The sequence below is a fragment of the Mustela lutreola genome, chromosome 14, assembly GCF_030435805.1.
Source record: "Mustela lutreola isolate mMusLut2 chromosome 14, mMusLut2.pri, whole genome shotgun sequence".
NCBI classification, from domain to species: Eukaryota; Metazoa; Chordata; class Mammalia; order Carnivora; family Mustelidae; genus Mustela; species Mustela lutreola.
Genome location: NC_081303.1, coordinates 73191516 through 73209990, shown reverse-complemented (window position 1 = coordinate 73209990; position 18475 = coordinate 73191516). Strand labels below are relative to the sequence as shown.

Here is an 18475-nt window from a genome sequence, read left to right as displayed (position 1 = left end):
GCCTGTGGGGTGGGAGGGGTGCACACAAGGGCCTGAGACTGTAGTCAGAGCTCCGCCGACAAAGCAGGATCTGGAAAGTGAGACTCTGAGCTACTGGTGATCTCAGCCTCGGCCCCCAGAGCAGGGCAAAGACCTGTCGTCCCTAAGAGAGGTTTGAGGGTGGTTTCCCCATCCTCGGGAATGTGAGGGCATCCCAGACAGGCCCTGGTTCCCCCATTCCCTCCCTCAACCCTCAAGACTCTGGAGAAATCAGAGTGTAGATACCAGAAAAACCCCTGCTGTCCACATAGTTCTGCTGCCCACCACCCTCCCTCACACCTGCCACCTGAACCCCGGCAACGCCCACCCTGGAGCTTCCACTCTGATCTATCCCCCACCTAGGCATTGTGACCAGGTCAACTTGCGTCCCCCAGGGTCCCTCATTTCTTTGAATCCTTGGACACACCACTGGACTCAAATTGCCTGATGAACGACAGGCATGCAGATTTGAATAATAAGAGTTTTCTCTGATGAGAAGAATCCATATTTAGTGTATAAAATGTGGAAAACAAACAATGATACAGAGAATAAATATCTAAACCTAGAACTTTAGATAAACAAAAACTTAAATAACTGAAGGAGTATGCTGATGTTTCTCAAAATGACTGGACAACGAGAAACTTTATCATGTTGTCATGACACTTGATTTTTTTTGGGATTTGTAATCCATTTCTGGTACCTTTTTTTTTTGTGTTGGGACATCTAGTATACCTGCTACTTCCTTCTCACTTGGTCACATCAAGGTGATGGAGTCCCCATGGAGGTCAGCATGAGGGCAGACGGAGTGAGACATGATCCTCGCAGCTATGACCCAGCACAGCTGAGTTCCCGTGGCTGGATGCACCCTGAGAGGGTCCAGTCATAGGAGACCCTGGAGCTTGTCTTGGCAGAACCACGTGGGCAGCTCAGGGTAAGTCATCTGCAGGGACAATGACACTCAACTCCATGTGACCTGACATGGGGGTTTGTGTGGGCTCCCCTAGCAGCCCAGATGAAGGACCAATGATTTCAGAGCAAATGTTTCTCATCTCCCACTCTTAGGGTCCATAATCAAAGGAGCGAGACTGATACAAAGCAAAGGTCAAGCAAAGCTTTATTTCACGCCAAACATCGAGAATCAAACTGACCAGTCAGGGGCATCTCTTGCAAAGAGGTGACCCCTCCCAGCCTCACAGACTAACTTTTATAGAGGTAGTTTAGCCGGGCTATACACCGGTGGCCAATGAGATTGCAATACACAGAGAAAACTGCACAGTTATGTTAGGTCACACATGGGCGGTCAATTGAATTACAATTCACCCTAGTAGATATATGTGTGCCCCACTGATTGGATGTCTCTACCCACCCTTGTATCTGGGCTTTGCTACCTGGGGCCAGTAACTAGGGAGATGGTATGGGCGCCCCACTGATTGGATGTCTCCACCTGGCCTGACCCACCCTTGTATCTGGGCTTTGCAAGTAAGTTCCTTTGCGGGGGGGCAGGGTCAATCTAAGTTTACTGCATAAACAACAAAATGGCTCCCTCTGATTAAGTATGCCCTTATACCCACCAACAAGTATTGAACAGGAACCAGGAAACAGCTCTGTCCACGTCACAGGTGATGGGACAGAGAACAAGGAGATGCTATGCCCTCAGGCTGCCTGCAGGCTCGTGAGGGAGAAATTACACGGAAATGAAGGACCCCCATGAGCACGAGCAGCATTTGTGAGCAGCACAGGGAGCAGTTGAGAAAGGGAAGAGGGAGAGGAGAGGAGAGGCTGTTCCTCACGCAGACTCCATCTGCTCCCTTTTGCCAAACAAATCAGGAAAGCGGGAACTCTACAGTGTTGGAGAGTTGCCCCAGGAGGAGAGTTGACCAGGACCCAGAGTCTGGTCTTTCCCACTAATACCCATGATTGTGGAGGTTTGGAAGGGGTGAGATGGCCGAGGGAGTAGAGGGGCCAGAGACACCTGGGTCCCTCTCCACTCCACCTGGATGGGGCAGTAGAAGGAATGAGATCCACTGAGAGATTTATGGACATCTCAGGTCCCATCCACCGGATTTTGTCTTCTGCATCATGGAGCCATTCAGTTTCCCTTCCTGCAACCCTCTAACATGGACAGTCAGGGCTGGACCACTCGGAGACCATGTGTCCAGTGCCTTCTCTGGGACTTGTCACCTCCAGTGTACTCAATGCTTCCTCTCCTGCCTCTGACTGTGCAGCAAATGAAGAGTCATGCCATAGCTGGACCACTGTCTGTCAACATTTCTCTCCTTCCTGACTGGCAATTTACTGTTGGAAACGACATTTTACTAAAAAACTTCTACAAGGAAAATCTGTTCTGATTAGCAGCGCTGATATCCTGTGTGACCTTCTTCTTGTCCCGAGAAGCTCAGAGGAGCTGGAAGGACAGACCTGTCCAGGCATCACTGCTCGGCTCCTCCCTCACACCTCTGCATCCAGGTCTGGGTGTGGTGTTCATGCACCTGCTGAGGTCTTCTAGGGACAGAAGGCTCCCTATGAGTCTCCTCATGCTGGATGTGTCCCTGTGACAACATGGGAAGCAGGCACACCCCGGTCCAGTCACTGACAGTGGGAGAAGGGGTAAGAAGAAGTGAGGGTGAGAGAGACGATCTCAGGAAAATCAGCCAATGGGGAAACCAAAGCTCGGTGTGGACAGTAGGTGATGTGGTTTCTGTGGGGCCATTCAGTGTGGGTGCTGGGATGGGGTAGGAACAGGAGCAGGCAGAGGAAGGTCAGGGAGCACTCAGATGGGTGCTGCTCAGACAGGAGACTGGACGCAGGACCTAAGGGCTCAGGTCACTCTGGAACTCTATCCCAGTCTGTGCTGATGGAGCTGGGTTAGCAGGAAGGGGATAGGAAGAGAAGTGCTATGGGTAGTAGTCAGGATTCTGCAGGAACCAGCAGTATAGGACGCTTATAGATCCAGAGAGATGCACTGTAAGGAATGGCTCACACTATTATAGAGGCTGGTGAGTCAGGTCTGCAGGGAGGGTGAGCCAGGCTGAGATGCAGGGAAGATCTGCTGCTGGGGTTCAAGTCCAAGGTCGTCAGGAGGAGACACAAGGACGAGACAACACCCCAGTTCCAGTCTGATGGCCGTGTGCTGTCGAATTCTCCCTTGCTCAGGGGAGGTCAGTCTTTGCTCTCACTCAGGTTTCAACTGATGGGGTGAGGCTCACTCACAATGTGGAGGGCAGTCTGCTCTACTCAAAGTTCATCCATTTAAGTGTATCTCATCCCAAATCTCCTCCTAGAAAACTCTGGAATAATACTTGACCACAAGTCTTGGCACTGGGGCCCAGCCACTTTGACACATGAGATGAATGATGACAACACACGAACATGAATCCAAAGACACTTTGATGGGCAGGTAAACGTCAGAGAGAGTAGACGTCAGAGCAAGGATTGTTTCCCGGGTGAAGAGTGGTGCAGAATGACGGAAGGCCAACTCCGCAGGAAGTGAGGAGAACCCCAGGTGCGTGAGCTCCTAACAGCAGAGCACTGGACCCACGACGCAGGAGCTGACAGAACTGAAAGGAGAAGCACGTGAGTCCACTGTCACGGTCAGAGAGCCGAGCACCCGCTCTCCGCATGGACAATCAGCAAGAAGACAGCCAGCGAACACGACCCTGAGCCCACGCGACCTCACTGACATTTAGAGAACGTTCAACCCCAGCAGCAGACCTCACATTCCTTTCAAGTGCACTCAGGAGCCTCCCCATACAACATCCTGTCCTGCGTCATAACACTAACCTGACGGCGTTTAAGGATTTGAAATAACGTATTTCTTTGATCACAATAGAATTAGAATTGAATTTAATATCCCAAACTACAGAAAAATTTCCACTTAGAAATTAAGAAAGATTTCTGTATAACCCATAGGTCAAAGAGGAAGTCTTGAGAAAAAATTTTAAATATTTGAAGTGAATGGAAATGAAAAATACAAGATATCAAAGTGTGTGACCAGAAGCTAACCCAGTGCCTATAGGGAAATAGATATTATGAGAGGCAGATATTACAGAAGAAGAAATGCTCAAATTAATAGTTAAAGCATTTACCTTTTATATCTAGAAATACAAGAGCAAAATAAACCCAGAGTAATTTGAAAAAAGAAAATAAGAAAGACAAGAGCAGAGAAAATAAAACTGATGAATCTAATAAAACGTATTTACAAAAAACCCTACACTTAATAGCATCCTTAGTGGTGGAAAACTAGCTTTTCCCTGAATACTGGGAAGGAAGCACGGCTGACTGTTCTCAGCACCGCTGTGCAGTATCCCCTGGAAGTCTGACCAGTGTGATAAGACAAGAAAAGGAAATAAAATAACATACAGATTGGAAAGGGAAAGAGAAAACTAGTGTTTATTATGGACACTGTTTATATGTGTGTCTGACAGAAAATCCCAGAGTTTCTACAGGAAATTCCTAAGAACAGTAGGTGAGCTCACGACGACTGCAGGCTCCAAGGTCACAGGGAGGGCAGGGACTGTCATGACACTCGTCGGGATTTGAACACAGATTTAGAGGTCGGTGCTCCGGGTCCCGGGAGCGCACTCAGGCTCCCGAGAGGTCTGCAGACGCGGACAGTCATCCAGTCCAGGCCCACGGCATGGGTGAGAGGGTGGGACGGGGGGGCAGGGAGCCCCGCGTGGTTCTGGGGGGTACCGTGGCCTCATTCACTCACCTCCAGTCCTCACCCCCGCACTGTCCGGGCTGCACTGAGGATAGGAATCACGTCAAACGTCTGTCACCCACCGTGTGCGGTGTGGCTAATAACAGCGTCACCACCTGCCGGAGTTCCTGCTTCCCAGCGCCCGGGACGTGGTTTCTCCCTGCTCCCCGCCCACCAGCAAGTGAGTTGTAGGGACCTGGAAGGGAACAGAGCTGAGCTCAGAAACGGACCACACGACTCAGGGACACAGCCGTGCTCTGGCAGCTACCCTGATGGGACAGTGTTCTCTGATACTTCGAGTCCTCCTTTCTACTGTGATCTGCGTGTTTGTGGGACAGCCCTAGTTCTGACCAGACAGCTGCATGGCTGGAGGCTGGTGTGTGTGTGTGTGTGTGTGCGCACGCGCGCGCACTCCTGTGCAGACACTGAGGTTTTAGGATGAGAAGTTTCTCTACTTTCCTCTGATCTGAGGGGATCTACCTGCTTCCACTGGATTTCCCGGCTCAGCTGTGAGATGGAGAGGATGGAGCATTTGACACCCACTTTTCACTGCTTGAATTACTAATTTGGGCCAACAGCAGGCAGTTTTGTCACATGGGGGAATGATGGTGGAGCATAGAAGGAGAGAAAGTGTGTCCTTTATCAAGAGGGGACCTTACAGTATTTTTCTTTTTCTAGGACTCAAGAGAACTTCTTCCATATTCCCTACAAACAAAATGTGCACATTGTGTCACAGAGCCAGTCTCCAACAAGCGCGGACAATTACAAATTCATGTTGTCTGTAAAGAGCTCTCCATGCAGGACTGACGGCTGGGGTGCTCAAGACGGGTCCAGGTGGGATGCTGTGAATTCTCCATGATTTGTCTCAGAGGCTGAGGGTCTGAAAGCCAGTTTGATGTCGTATAGATGAGAGGGACAGGGGGGCCGACTAGGGTTGCCATGTAGCAGAGGCTGAGTGGTCCTGGAACAGGTTTGGACCAATTTTACTCAGTTTCCCCTGCGTTAACCAGTGTGTGTGTCTCACAGGGAGCTTGTGCACAAGGATTTAGCACAGAAAGAATTGCTGGATCCATCTAGTCCCTGCTCAGAGCCATCGGAGGTGGAAGAGGCAGGGCCAGAGCTGCGGGCGTCATACTCACGAGACAGGGGTCCCCAGGGTGGGATTCTCCTGCTTCTTCCCATTAAATCATGGTCATGTCCTGGCCTGGCCTGCGGACCTCACTGTAGACAGTAGTGAGAGAGTTCTCCTCTTCTAGATGTGGTTCTCCCCTACCCTGCAATGCAGACGGAGGGTTCCTGGAACAGCTGAGGGATGCAGAGGGACCCACGGAGATCCAGGGCTACTGACATGACCCCTCCCCAGCACCCAGCACTGCATGGACCCCAGGAGAAAGTTCTTAAGTTAATACTGTATTGTCTGGAAAGGGTTACAGATACACGGAGACAAAAGCCAGCAGATGACTGGGATCGAAGGCACACACCCAGGCATAGAGGGACTTGGGACAACCCAGGCTGCCTCTTCTCCCAGCTTCACCTTGTCCCTGTGGTCTCCAGACTCCTGATGGCTTAGCTCTGCATAGTGGATGCCACCATCCGGGTCCCTGGACTCCTCCTGTGATCCTGCCCCTGAGTCACACACAGATGGACGTTGAGTCTCAGCCTGGAACCTGTCCCCTCCCCCTCCATGACCCCCATGACCATGGCCACACCTGCCAGCCTCCTGCAGGGACAATCCCTGAGCAGCAAAATGCAGGAGGAAAGAGAATTCAAGGTATAGTAGGGGAGGGAAGTCTTGGCCACAAGAAGAAGGGCTACCTGCCTGTCCCAGGCTCTTTGGTCTTCTTATTCCCACGTTTCTTCCAAAGGTACAGCCCAGCTCCAAGGATCAGCAGCACGACCACAACAGACACCAGGATGTTTCGCAAGTGGGCAGCACTGGTCTGTCCTTGTGGATATGTTTCCATCACACAGAGAGTGAAGAAGGTTAAGGCGACAGAGAACTGAGGATGCCCATTGCCAGGCACATGGAAACTCTGAAGGGACCTGGTCAGAAGCTCAACAGGGAGGAGCATGGCAGAGGCTCTCACTCAGCCCGTTCCTGAGCTCCTGCTTGGGGCCCGGGTGCTGAGAAGAGCAGGACATGGTGCCCGCCCTTGAGGAGCCCCTCAGCAGGGGGAGGGCTGACACATGCCAGAAGCAGCCAGCCAGAGCCATCCCAGGGCACTAGAGCTACAGCCTATACCCAGGTCATCAGGGAAGGCCTCCTGGAGGAGGTGATGGATAAACCTGGTATTGAGGGAGGAGTAGGAGATTGCCTGATATTCAGGGTGAGGCATGCCAGGGTGCAGAGCCATGACCAGGAATGGCTGTGACAGCTCCCCAAACTTGGGAGCTGCTGGAACCCACTGGGGCAGGCCAGAGAGGGACAAGGTAGGGGGAGCCAGGTGGGAGGATGAGAGGGAGGCAGGAGCCTGTTTCCAGAGGGCCCAGCGGGTCGGTGAGCCATGAGCTTCCTCTGGGATCATGGATATGGAGGCAGTAGGTCTCCCATCAGCTGGTGGAGGAGTGGGTGAAGGGGTGAGGGGAATCACAGGGAACCAGGTCATTCATTCATTTAGGGATACAGTGACTGTGAGCAAATGGCCCAAGGCTAAGCCTAGGACAAGCATTCCAAGGAGCAGCAGACATGGCCCCTGCCCTCCAGGGGTTCAGCCTGCACAGGACACTAATCCTGGGCCAGAGCATCAGCTCCCAGGGTGGAGACACTGACCACTCCTTAGAGGAGACGAGGTGTGAGGGCAGGACAGCAGCAGCTCCTGCAGGGCCCTGAGCCATCAAGGCTGCAGAGCCCTGTGCAAACTCTGTTCATGCTGGGACTGCCCCCAGCACGTGGCCCTGTGGGACTGCCCGGGTCACAGGCCCCCAGAGTCAGCTTCAGGGAGGGGGTCCCTGGATGGGAGTAAGTGGGGAGTGGGGGACTCCTGACTTGGAAGGGCTGAGGGCAGAGGGAGGGGCCTGAGCGGAGGCTGGCAGTGGAGGAGAGCGGGACACATTGGGAATGCAAGCCAGCAGGTGGGTGACATGTGTCCGTGAGACCAGAAATGGGCAGAGGAGCCCTGAACCCTGAATCCTGCAGGAATCACTCGCTCAGACCCCTCAGATGGCACAGACCACCGATATCCCCAACTCGCTTTTCCTGAAAGCCACCGTGGACACACTCATGGTGATGGATGAGGGCGGGGAGAGGTACCTGCTGGCTGCCGCCTGGACCAGCAGGGGTGAGGGCTGGAGAGCAGCATGGGAGAGACACCAAAGGGCAGACGCAGGTTGGATATTCCTGCCAGAGCCCTGGATGGGGTGGCCAGGTAGCTGGGGTGATATAAATGTGGGGGGAAAAAGCTGAGAACCCTGACCCAGGTTTCCCTGACCCCAAGAATGTCCCTCCCCTCTGGCAGGTGCACTCACCATGATCACAGAGGTCCCCAAGATCCAGGGTGACAGTTTTCTTGTCCCCCTGGTTGCTGACCACACAAGTGAGGCTGGGGCTGGGCTGGCTCAGGGGCAGGTTCACAACCAGTGTCCAGGGGTTGGGGGCTGGTCCTGGGGCCGGTCTCTGCTCCAGGTCCCTGGGGAGACCCTCACTCTCCCAGGACACGGTCAGGTCCTCCCTGGTTTCTGTGGTGTTACACTCCATGGTGAGGTTGCACCAGCCTCGTATGGGGGACACAACCGTGGCCCGGATCTGGGGACGGGGAACAGGCTCTGGGTTGGGAGGGACAAGAGGACAGTCTCAGGTGAGTGTAGAACATCACGGCTCCTGCTTCCTCCTGCGGATTCTCCCTGACGCTCTGGCTTCCTCCCCCTAAGGACACTGATTGCATTTTACAGATAACAAGAGAATTGACCCAAATAAACAGCAGGTGCCAGTAAGGAAGGGAGCCACTGAGTTCAGCTCTATGCGATTTCACTAGACTGAGCACGTCTTACAAATCTCCCTTGAGAAATTAAATGCTGGAGTCATCTGCCTGAAAGCCATGAACTCCAAGAAAGTGATGCGTCCCCTACAGGATGGTTAAGTGTAAGACACAAGGATTTGTCCTGGTCCAGGCCCCGGCTCTACTCCTGCTCAGATAATTCTCGGGATCACACAGCCCGTGGTGCGGACGGCCACCGGCCAGCTCTGGGAGCCCAGAGATTGGTCCCAGGCTCATCGAGGAAAGACCACAGTGGGGGACATGGTGGTGGTTCCTAGGAAAGGCCACCCCAATTTTTGTAATATGCACTGAACTTGGGGTCTAGCAGGAAGACAAGGGACAGTCTGAGAGTCTACCTGGAAATCTCCAGGACCTGAATCTGCAAAGTCCCCTCTCTCTGGGGCAGGACGTCTCCCTGTGCAGGGGGGAGGGGTGCACACAGAGACATCTGCTCCCTGAGGGTCTGAGGAAGGGCTACCCTGTGAATTCTCCATCCGTGGGGGTTCAGAGGGGGACCGTGCAGTCCGTGAGTGAGCTGACTCGGCTGGACTGAGAAGGACGAGGGGACGGGGCGAACCACACGTGGGATTCCGGATCCCGCTAGGTGACGAGTGTCCCCTAACCATGGCCATGTGCTGACCTTCAGAGCCTGCAGCTGTCTTAGGTTCCAGGGCAAAGGGGAACTGAGGCTGAAAACCAGGTGATCCTAAACTAGAGATGGTCTGGATTCCCCAGACAAGCCCCGTGTGATCACAGGGTCCTCACAAGTCGGAGGAGGCAGGAGAGGAGGTGGGAGGGACCCGGTGCCAGGGACTCACCCCACCAGTGCCACCTGGGAAGGGAGAGGAATGGGCCATGGTCCAGGAGATGTGATAGCCACTAGAGGGGGGACAGGAGCAGAAGCGGATTCTCCCCGGACCCTCCAGAGAGGAGCACAGCACCGCTGACACCTGGACCTCATGGCAGAGGCTCTGGGGTCTGACTCCTGCCCTACAGCCCAGGAGGACCCCAGGGGGTGGTGTGGTCAGCCACTGAGGTGCTGTCACCTGTTACAGGAACACTAGATAATAAGAGTCTCACCAAGGACCCTGAGTCCTACGGGGACAACGAGTGTTCCGGCTAAATCCCCGTTTCTCCCCATTCCGTGTTCCCTCCTGAAGCACAGACGTGACTCGTCCCTGGTGTGAGTCTCAGCTCTGCCTGCACTTGTGCTGACCTCACAGCATCGAATTTCTGGGGAGAAGATCGAGTCCGAAGGCTGCGGTCTGGAAGGAATCCTGCAAGCGGGGCGCTCGGACGCTCCCGGGGACAGAGGAAGGGGGTCAGCTGTGGGGCTGGGGGAGGGGCCGCCACGTACCGTAGACCGTCAGGTGGAAATCCTGGTCATACTGTCTTCCTCTCGAATAGGACTCTTGAGCCCGGTACAGCCCACTGTCCTCAAGGGTCAGGTTGTCAATCCTCAGGGTCGTTGTGTTGACCACATGGACCCTCTTCTTGAACTTCTCCTGGCAGTTGAGCCATCGTGGACCATCTAACCCGGGACTGACTTGGAGTACGGGTGTGTACATTTTTTGATTTATAATGCCCCAAGTAATACTCTCCAGCTTGGCTCCTGGAGGTAAATACGGATTTTTGATCATGTGAAACAACACAGAAGCTCCCAGAGTCCCCTTCAGAGGAACAGGGTTTCCAGAATCCTCCACGGCAGACCCACGGGCTCCAGGACTCTGGGTCACAGCGCTGCAGACACCTAGGCCATAGGACACAGAAAACAATGGTGGTTTTCATTAGGAATAAAGGAGGAAACCCTAGAGCCCATCTTCCTGAATTCCATCCCGTGTGCCCCCTTTACTGGGAAGACAGGAGATGCCATGAATTTGAGGCGAGGCTGGAATCCCTCCTGGTCCCAGGGGAGTGTCCCCGTGAACAGGTCACGGGAACTTGCTCTCCTGCAGTGTCCTGACCCCTGACAGCGAGAGGACGAATGTCAGGAGATCTCGAATCTGAAGCACGAGCACCTTTTGGCGCCACAGCGAGTGCATTTGTGCAGGAGGCAGGTTCTCACGGGGCTGCAGATACCCCTCGTGCCCACAGGCTGTGTGAGCTCTGCCCTTGGAGGGGGTCTGCCCCAGGACTCCCCTCTAAGGAGCAGAGTGTCGCTAACATCGTGGATGGCCCTCAGGGACAGCGGGTCCGAGAGGAGTGTGACCCCATCTTGTTTTCACCCTGTGTCCTGCTCATTGTGACGAAGCCCACTGCCATCTTGTGGGCAGCCCCGTGGAGAGACCCCCATGGGGAGGGACGGAGGGCAGGCTCTGGCCAACAGCCAGGGAGGGGTGGGGTCCTGACACGGCTCCCACAGGCTCCACTGAGTCGGGCGCAGCCATACTGCACCCCTCCAGTCCCACTAGCACGTCGGGACACAAGTGCCACGCGTCCCACAGCCCAGTGCTCCAGCCATCTCTTCAGAAAGCGAATTGGCCAAAACCTTGATTTTAGGCTCAGCCTCCAGAACCAGGAGACAAAAAGATTGTGTTGTTTAAGGGTTTACACTGTCCTGTTTCGGCAGCCCAGGAAACTGAGGCAGGAGCCCAGGAATGCAGCCCCCACCCCACGTAGCCCCAGTGAGGGCTCCTGGGGCCTTGCCTGGGCTCCTGGACAGCAGGTCACAGGGTGTGAGCTCTGGGGTGAGACACACCTGGGGTCACATTCTAGATCTTCCCTTCACTGGGTGAGCGGGCCCGGGCTATTTCCTAAAGTGTCTAAGCCTGGAGCTCCCACATGGGAACCACCAGGACGGGATGTGAGTGTGTCCCCGGGGCTCCTGCAAGGATTAAATGTGACGACACATGAGAAAGCCCCACAGTGACTGCTTCCTTGTCGTCTCACCAGTGTGTTAGGGCTGTGGGGAGTTTACAGGTACCTGGGCCACCTGCCGCTCGCTCACCGGAGACCACAGGCTCCCCATGAACGTGAGGCCGTTTCCCTACGTTTACTGCTTCGTCTGATTCTGAGCATCTCGGGATCCCAGGATACCCCCTGACGCAGGCAGGTGTGGAGTGTCGTGCCCTTTCCAAGGTGAGAAAGTTGCATTTCAGCCACACTCAGCAGCTTTTGTCTTAGATTTTAAGCAGATTCCACATTCTAGTAAAGGTGGGCACTAGACATGGAAATGCAGCTTCTCCCCGACCTCTGAGCCCCACTGCCGTGTTGCCCTTCCCACAGGCTGCTGCTGTTCCAGGTTCCTGTGTGTCCCTCCTTTGGGGGTCTCTGCACTGACAGGTGCCTATGTATGTCTCCACCTGCACGACCCCACACCGCCTGCGCTGCTCTGCTCCCCCCTTCTCTGCACGGCTTGGGACCAGAAGGGATTCTAGCATAGTCTCTAGCCTGCGTCTGCACACGGGGACGTCTCATGAACAGCTGTCCGGCTGCACGTGGGGCTCTAGTTCCCTCCACGTGTGACGGGAGGTCAGGTGGCTCTGGTTCCTGCCATCAGGTCCCATGAGCAGCCTGGGATTGGAGGCTCTGCACACAGGGACGTACGGAGTCACACGCAGGGGCATATCTGTCCTGTTCCATGCCCATAAGTCACACAGGTACATGTGCATCATCATGGGGCATACGTGTTATACACGGGGCACATGTGTCACACATGAATCATGCATGTTGCACACACAGACACACACGTCACCCACAGAGCACACATGTTATACACGGGGACTATGTGTCATACACGGGGCATATGTGTCACGCACAGGTGCATGTACAACATGTTATGGAGCACACAACATGTGGGCACATGCACCTCACATACGGGGACACACACATCGCTCTCAGGTGTGCACGCATCACACACAGGTGTGTCTACAGCACTCGCTGGGCTACACATGCCACACTTGTGTGTGTACAGGTCGCACATGACCGCGTATCCAGCACACGAGTGTACACACCACAGGCAGCTGCATATGTGCCACACGTGGGTGTGCGAACATCACACTTGGTGGTGTAGACAGTCCCTGTGGGTGTGCAGACACTGGGATAACCCACTAGTGGGTCTTAGACCAAAGGCAGCTCCATCTCAGCCTCGGACAGACCCTGCTCATCGCCTCCTGAGAGTGACCCCAACCGCTCTCCCCCCAATAATGCTGAGGTTCCCACCGGCACACGGTGATCAAGCTTTCTGCCCTTCGCCAGACTGATGAGAACATTATGTCCCATTATATCTAAGGAACATTTCTCCTGTGAATGAGCCTGGCGGCTCCTCAAGAATTAATGCACAGAACGACAGTGTCCGGTCACACCCGCGTCCCCACCCAGTCCACGGCCACGGCCCATCTCGTGTACAAATACGCAGAGTGTGGTGCACACAGGACGCCCGCCCCGAGTCTGAGAAGCCGCCCTTGTTCCAAAAGGGGACGGTGCCTGGGGCTCCCTGAGGGACAGCAGATCTTCCCCCAGGTCTGCACCTGCCTGTTTGCTGCTCCCCAGGAATTCTGAGCCCACACTGTCGCTCTCAGTGCCCCTGTGTGTGTCAGAGTGGTCTGCCCCAGGGGACAGGTTCATGGAGGTCGGCGTTTCTACGGACCATGGGCAGCTGCTGCATGGCTCCGGTCAGGCTGTTCCTGAGCGGCTGCTCCATCCCCCCACCCCCACAACCTCGGCCGAGGCAGCTCACTGTTCGGAGTGGGCCGTGCACACCGGGGTGCACACCTGCTCAGGAGCAGAGACAGAGACAGCGGAGGCCCGAGGACTGCAGGGAGCCTCGAAGATGCATCCCTCCCCCCGTGGAGGGCGGAGGAGGTGACCACGGGTGGTCCTGGGCTCTGGGTTCTGATGGGGCCCAAGCAGACTCCCCGGCTGTCCGTCCCGGTCAGGACACACGATGAGGACAGACAGGAGGGAGACATGGAGGAGAGGCCTCGGAGAAACCACAGGACAGTCCTGTCCAGGGGGAGACCCGCAATCCCAGGATGTCACAGCTGGAGGGAAATTGAGGGAACCTTTCGGAGAGGTGGGGTTCCCTCAGGAGAAAACTGTTCTGGATTCACCCACTGCAGAATCAGTCCTGGGGACTTCCCACTTTGTCAGACCAGTGCCTCCCCTGTAGGAAACTGCCCTACAGCCCTCCCCGGGCCCTCTTCCTGCCCTCCCCCAGCTTCCTCTGCCCTGCCCAGGGTTCCTCCCTCCCAGCACTGCTGTCTGGTCAGTGGGCCTCCGAGCAGATCTGAAGTCTCATCCCCAAATATTGCCCCGGGAGAGGAGACTCAAGTACTTGGCGGGCTTTAGCAGGGAAGGGACTGGGGCTACCTGAGGGTTAACCTGCACCTGCTGGAAAGGGGGGAACCTGGGAGAGAGGAGGCTCAGCCCCCAGGCTGCAGGGGAGGAGCGGCCCAGAGGCTGGACGGTGAACATCAGCTTGAGGAAGCTGGAAGCCCACGCAGGACGCAGGACAGGAGGAAAGCGCGACAGTGCTCAGATCTGCAAACCGTGCTGACCCCAAAGAGGGACTGAAGGTCAGGGACGGGGTGGCTGTGAGCAAGAGAGTCGGAGTTTATTTAAATAAGATGAAACTTAACTTTCATTTTTTTTTCCTATTTTTAAAAAATTTTTTAAAATTTATTTTCAGCGTAACAGTATTCATTATTTTTGCACCACACCCAGTGCTCCGTGCAACTTGACTTTCAACCATCAATGTAACATTTTGTCCATTTCTGCCTCTTTTCCTTCCCTCCTTTCCCCTTCTTTCTTCATTCCTTCCTCCTTTTTTCTATCATTTTTCATTTTACAATCCAGATGTTTATGGAGGACGTTCAAGGTAATATCTCATATTTCCCCAGTTCAATGAAAGTGAAAAGAGAAAGCCCACCAGTTGCTGACGGGAAGTTACCCTACTAAAAGGGTCTTGCAAAGCTCTTTTTCTAATGATTTATCTCTCTATTTACAAATGCTCTGATATCCAAAAATTTCCTAGAATCCTACAGGCACGGAGGGGCTGATGTGTTCACAGCAAACATTACAGACAATAAAAGCGTTCCAGGTGTCTGCAGAATTCAAAAATCCCAAGAGCACAGTATTTTCTCCTTTGTTCTTATTTAAAATGTTACGCAGAAGCAGATGGTCTTAGATGAGGTAAGAACCAGAAAACCGGGCTCTCCGTAAAACAGTCTTTCAGTTCCCTTTTTGGAGCCATGTCTGCTTCCCTCCCTTACCCCCAGGTCACCCCCACTGAGAGCCCAGTCAGCAGTCTCCCGTTCCGGGCTCACCCCTACACACGGCAGGTGGGCGCAGACCCTTGAATTCTGGGGGCTCCTGTCCTTCCCTTGCAAACAGAATGTCACTGGATTCGGGGCCTCATCTTGCCCAAGGAGCCAGACTAGCGCGGCCCCTCCAGCTCAGACAGGGGCTCTGGGTTGGCGCCTCCTGCACACGGCAGCTGCTGAGGCTACGGTCCCCGAGCATGGCAGGCAGGGTGCCCATCCGCACCCCGGGTCCCCCAGAGCCACTCCTGTGTCTCCTCCATCCCTCTCCACAGGAGGCTCCAGGCTCTCCCGGCCTCACCCCCCTGGGAGGGGGAACGGATTCCTTCCAGGCAGCCGGGTCGGGGTTCCCAGCCTGGCCTCAGCCCAAAGCTCCCTTTGCTCCCTCTGTCCACCCTGGGGCTCTGACCCAGCGCACCGCGTGTGCTCCGTCCTCACGGAGCTGCTCCGTCTGGTTCTTCAGCACAGACCCCAGCCAGCCCGGGAGCTCCTGCCTCCCTGCCCGCCCAGTGGCCTCCCTCCCAGGGGGCCCGGGCCACTCACTGAGGAGGAGGCTGGTGAATCGCAGGAGCCAGGAGGCCCCGCACAGGTGGGGGTCTTCTGAGCAGGCGCCCATGGCCGGCCGCCTCCCTGCTGACTCTGCCTGGGCCTGTGAGGTTGCAGAGGAAATACCAGAGCGCAGAATCTAGAAAAGAGGAAAAGCATCACTGAGAAGAGCCCTTAGGGTCTTCCACACCCCAGGGGTGGGGCCGACTGCTCATTCTGGGACCTCACGGTCCAGCCTAGAGTAACCCACTCTGATCTCTCAAGGTTAGCTCAGCACCTGCAGGGGGGCCTCAGGCACAACTGCACAGAGAAAGACAATTATCATAGGATCTCTGTGATATGAGGAATTTAAGAGGAAGGGCAGGGGGTTGTAGGGGGAAGGAAGGGAAAAAAATGAAATAAGATGGGGCCAGGGAGGGAGACAGACCATGGGACTCTTTTAATCTCAGGAACAAAGTGAGGGTTGCTGGAGAGGGGGAGGGGGAGGGATGGGGTGGCTGGTCATGGACACGGGGGAGGGTGTGGGCTGTGGAGGGTGCTGCGAATGTGTAAGACTGATGATTCACAGACCTGTACCCCTGAAACAAATAATACATTATATGTTAAAGAAAAAAAAAAAAAAAAAAAGGAGGCAATAGCAGAATAAATGTAGAGACGGCCTCCTCTCGGAGTCCCGGTGCTGAAGAGACCCCGTCCCTGTGCTCACAACCAGCCTGGTGGTCCCCCGTCCCCAGCCTGCACCCCCAGGACCCCTGATCTGTGTCCCTGGGCTCCCATTCAGCCCGGGCCACCCTGCTCGCCAGTGTCAGCCAATGGCCAGGCACAGAGTCCCCTCCTAGAGCCAAGGACACGGGGCCTCTCCTGCTTTGGGCCTGTCCACTGTCTTTACACCATCTCACGAGTCACATCTCCTGTCTGATGTTCTGGGAACCTCACTGTCAGGTGTCACAGTGAGAAGCTAGGAGCCCGAGAACAAAGCACTCCTGGGAACTGTGACCCCCACACCCCAATGCACACACGGGCACGTCCCCACTGCTGGTCCCCAGGGCTCTTTCTGCAGCCTAGGACCAGCCCTGCCCCCCACCACAGGACCAAGCCCACCCCCCACAGAACGGCCCCACAGCCCCCCTTCCCTGTGAGGCTCTGCCAGCCCCAGGTGCCTGCTCACGCACAGGCAGGGCTGGAGAGGGACACGTGCCTCTGGCCACAGGCTCAGTGGCCTCGACTCAGGCCCGGCCTCCTCTTCCCAGAGGGTTTCCTATATCCTCTGAGAACCCTGGCCTCCCGTGGACCCCAGGGGAGCAGCTCCATCACTAACCCCTGGCCGGTGCCCCTCCCCCCATTCTCTGACTCCCCCTCACCTTCTCAGACCCTCAGATCCTCAGCCTCTTAAACCCATTATATGGTTGTGAGACCCGAGTCCTAAGAGTTTGGTCCTCCTGCCAGAGGTCACCCAGCAGAGCAAGAGTCAAGGTCTTGACTCCCAACAAGGAACTCTGAGAAAGCCCGTGTCACCGCCGCTATCCTATCCCAGTGTGTGGCCTCCAGTGATCACCGCATCCAGTCTGGGCTCCCCCGGAACTGCTCTGTGCCCCTCAGCCCAGAGAGCCCTCGGCACTGCCTGTTCCCCCGCTCCCACCCTGTGATGGGAGAGCCCTTCCCGGGACCGTCCCTGAGCCTTATGGGCGGAAAGTCCTTGGACTGAGTCCAGATCTGGGCAGCTCGTCCCATCACAGGGAGATGGGGACCAAATCGACTGTGCCCCTGTCCCCATCGTTACAGCCCTGAGTGAGCCCTTTCAGGGTGAGAACTGTTTGCTTGTGCAAACCCCAGCTTGGGGTTGGGTGTAGGGCCTAGGAGGGAGACCCCAGTAGCTGCAGGCCGGGACCCCGGAGGGTCAGCCTGGAACACTCTATGCTGGGGTAGCCCCGCGACTTTCTATACCTGCAGACACTGATCTCTGTCCCCTCCCGCCATCCTGTGCAGCAGAACAGCTCAGGTCACCAGGCTTCCATGTGTCCAGGCCTCTGTGGTTCCTAAGCTCATTCCCTGTGAGGGGCAGTGGGGCTCAGGGTTACCGTCCATGTCACAGATGGGCAGTCAGGACCCATAGGTGATTTGATGAGCCCCTGGTCTGGACGCCAGGAAGGGGCAGAGCCAGGCCCAGGTCTCAGGCCTCCTAGGCCACTGGTCTTTCTAGATTCGAGTCCCTCCCGGACCTTGAGAAGCCACACTGAGGGGGAGGGAAGCGAGGCTCTCTTCTCTCTCACACCCACAAGCAGAGGACATAAGCCTGTGGTTGTGTCTCTGCAGCCTCTGAGGTCCACAGCAGGCATTTGCTGGCCACATCCGCTCCCCTGCACTAGCTACATCACTCCCAGGTCAGAACCTCCAGCCCAGCTTAGGATGGGAGTGGCTTCTCCCACATTCAGGCTCTTCCGGAAACTTCCATCCTGCCTGGACACAGCTCCCTGGTGGGCAGGGAGCTCATGACCTTGAGCCCGAGGACACATGCTGGGCAGCGTTGTTTCTGTGCTGACCTTGGGCTTCAGGCTGGACACCCTCCTGGAGATGCAGGGACTCCATCTGCAGCCGGGGGAGGCGGGGGCTCTTGGACCAGTCACAGTGAGGCTGAGTCTCTCTTCCCCATACCTTCCCTGGACACAGGACTGGATGGCCCTGAGCCCCGAGCTCTCAGCACAGTGGGGACGGGGAGCTGCTGCAGGAGTCACTGGGCAAGTCTTTGGGCCTGTGCAAGGCTGGTGAGCTCACCCATGCTCCAGGAGACTCTGGTATGCTCCAGAATGCCCTTGGAGGCACCACCACAATCCACGGTGCCCAAGCCCAGGTCCTGGGGCCACCTCAGACCTCCCCTCCTCACATCCCCACATCCGACCCATCAGGAAGGCCTGTTGCTTCCCAAGTATTTCACGAATCCCCCATGTCCACCCCTGTCTCCATTCTACCCATGAAGAACC

The 18475-nt window shown here is 55.6% G+C and overlaps 3 protein-coding genes across 5 annotated transcripts in view; all 3 read right to left on the bottom strand.

Annotated features, from left to right (window-relative positions):
* LOC131814849 (SLAM family member 9-like) overlaps positions 1-15638 on the bottom strand; it is a 35934-nt gene extending 20296 nt beyond the window's left edge. The window contains exons 1-2 of the mRNA XM_059146248.1: positions 15495-15638; positions 10049-10441 (exon numbers count right to left, since the gene is read on the bottom strand). Of these exons, the coding sequence (XP_059002231.1) occupies positions 10049-10441; positions 15495-15567 (466 nt within the window). The 5' untranslated portion in view covers positions 15568-15638. The remainder of the gene's footprint in view (positions 1-10048; positions 10442-15494) is intronic.
* The window catches only part of LOC131814850 (SLAM family member 9-like), a 69706-nt gene that overhangs the window by 21041 nt on the left and 30190 nt on the right, over positions 1-18475 (bottom strand). The window lies entirely within an intron of this gene.
* Positions 1116-18475, bottom strand: part of LOC131814852 (uncharacterized) — a 73157-nt gene continuing 55797 nt past the window's right edge. The window contains exons 7-8 of one of the 2 annotated variants that reach the window (XR_009347475.1): positions 5857-5991; positions 1116-3575 (exon numbers count right to left, since the gene is read on the bottom strand). The gene's annotated coding sequence lies outside the window, so the exon portion shown is untranslated. Of the gene's footprint in view, positions 3576-3989; positions 5992-18475 lie in introns of those variants that run through there. The other variant, XM_059146260.1, reaches the window with a different exon arrangement.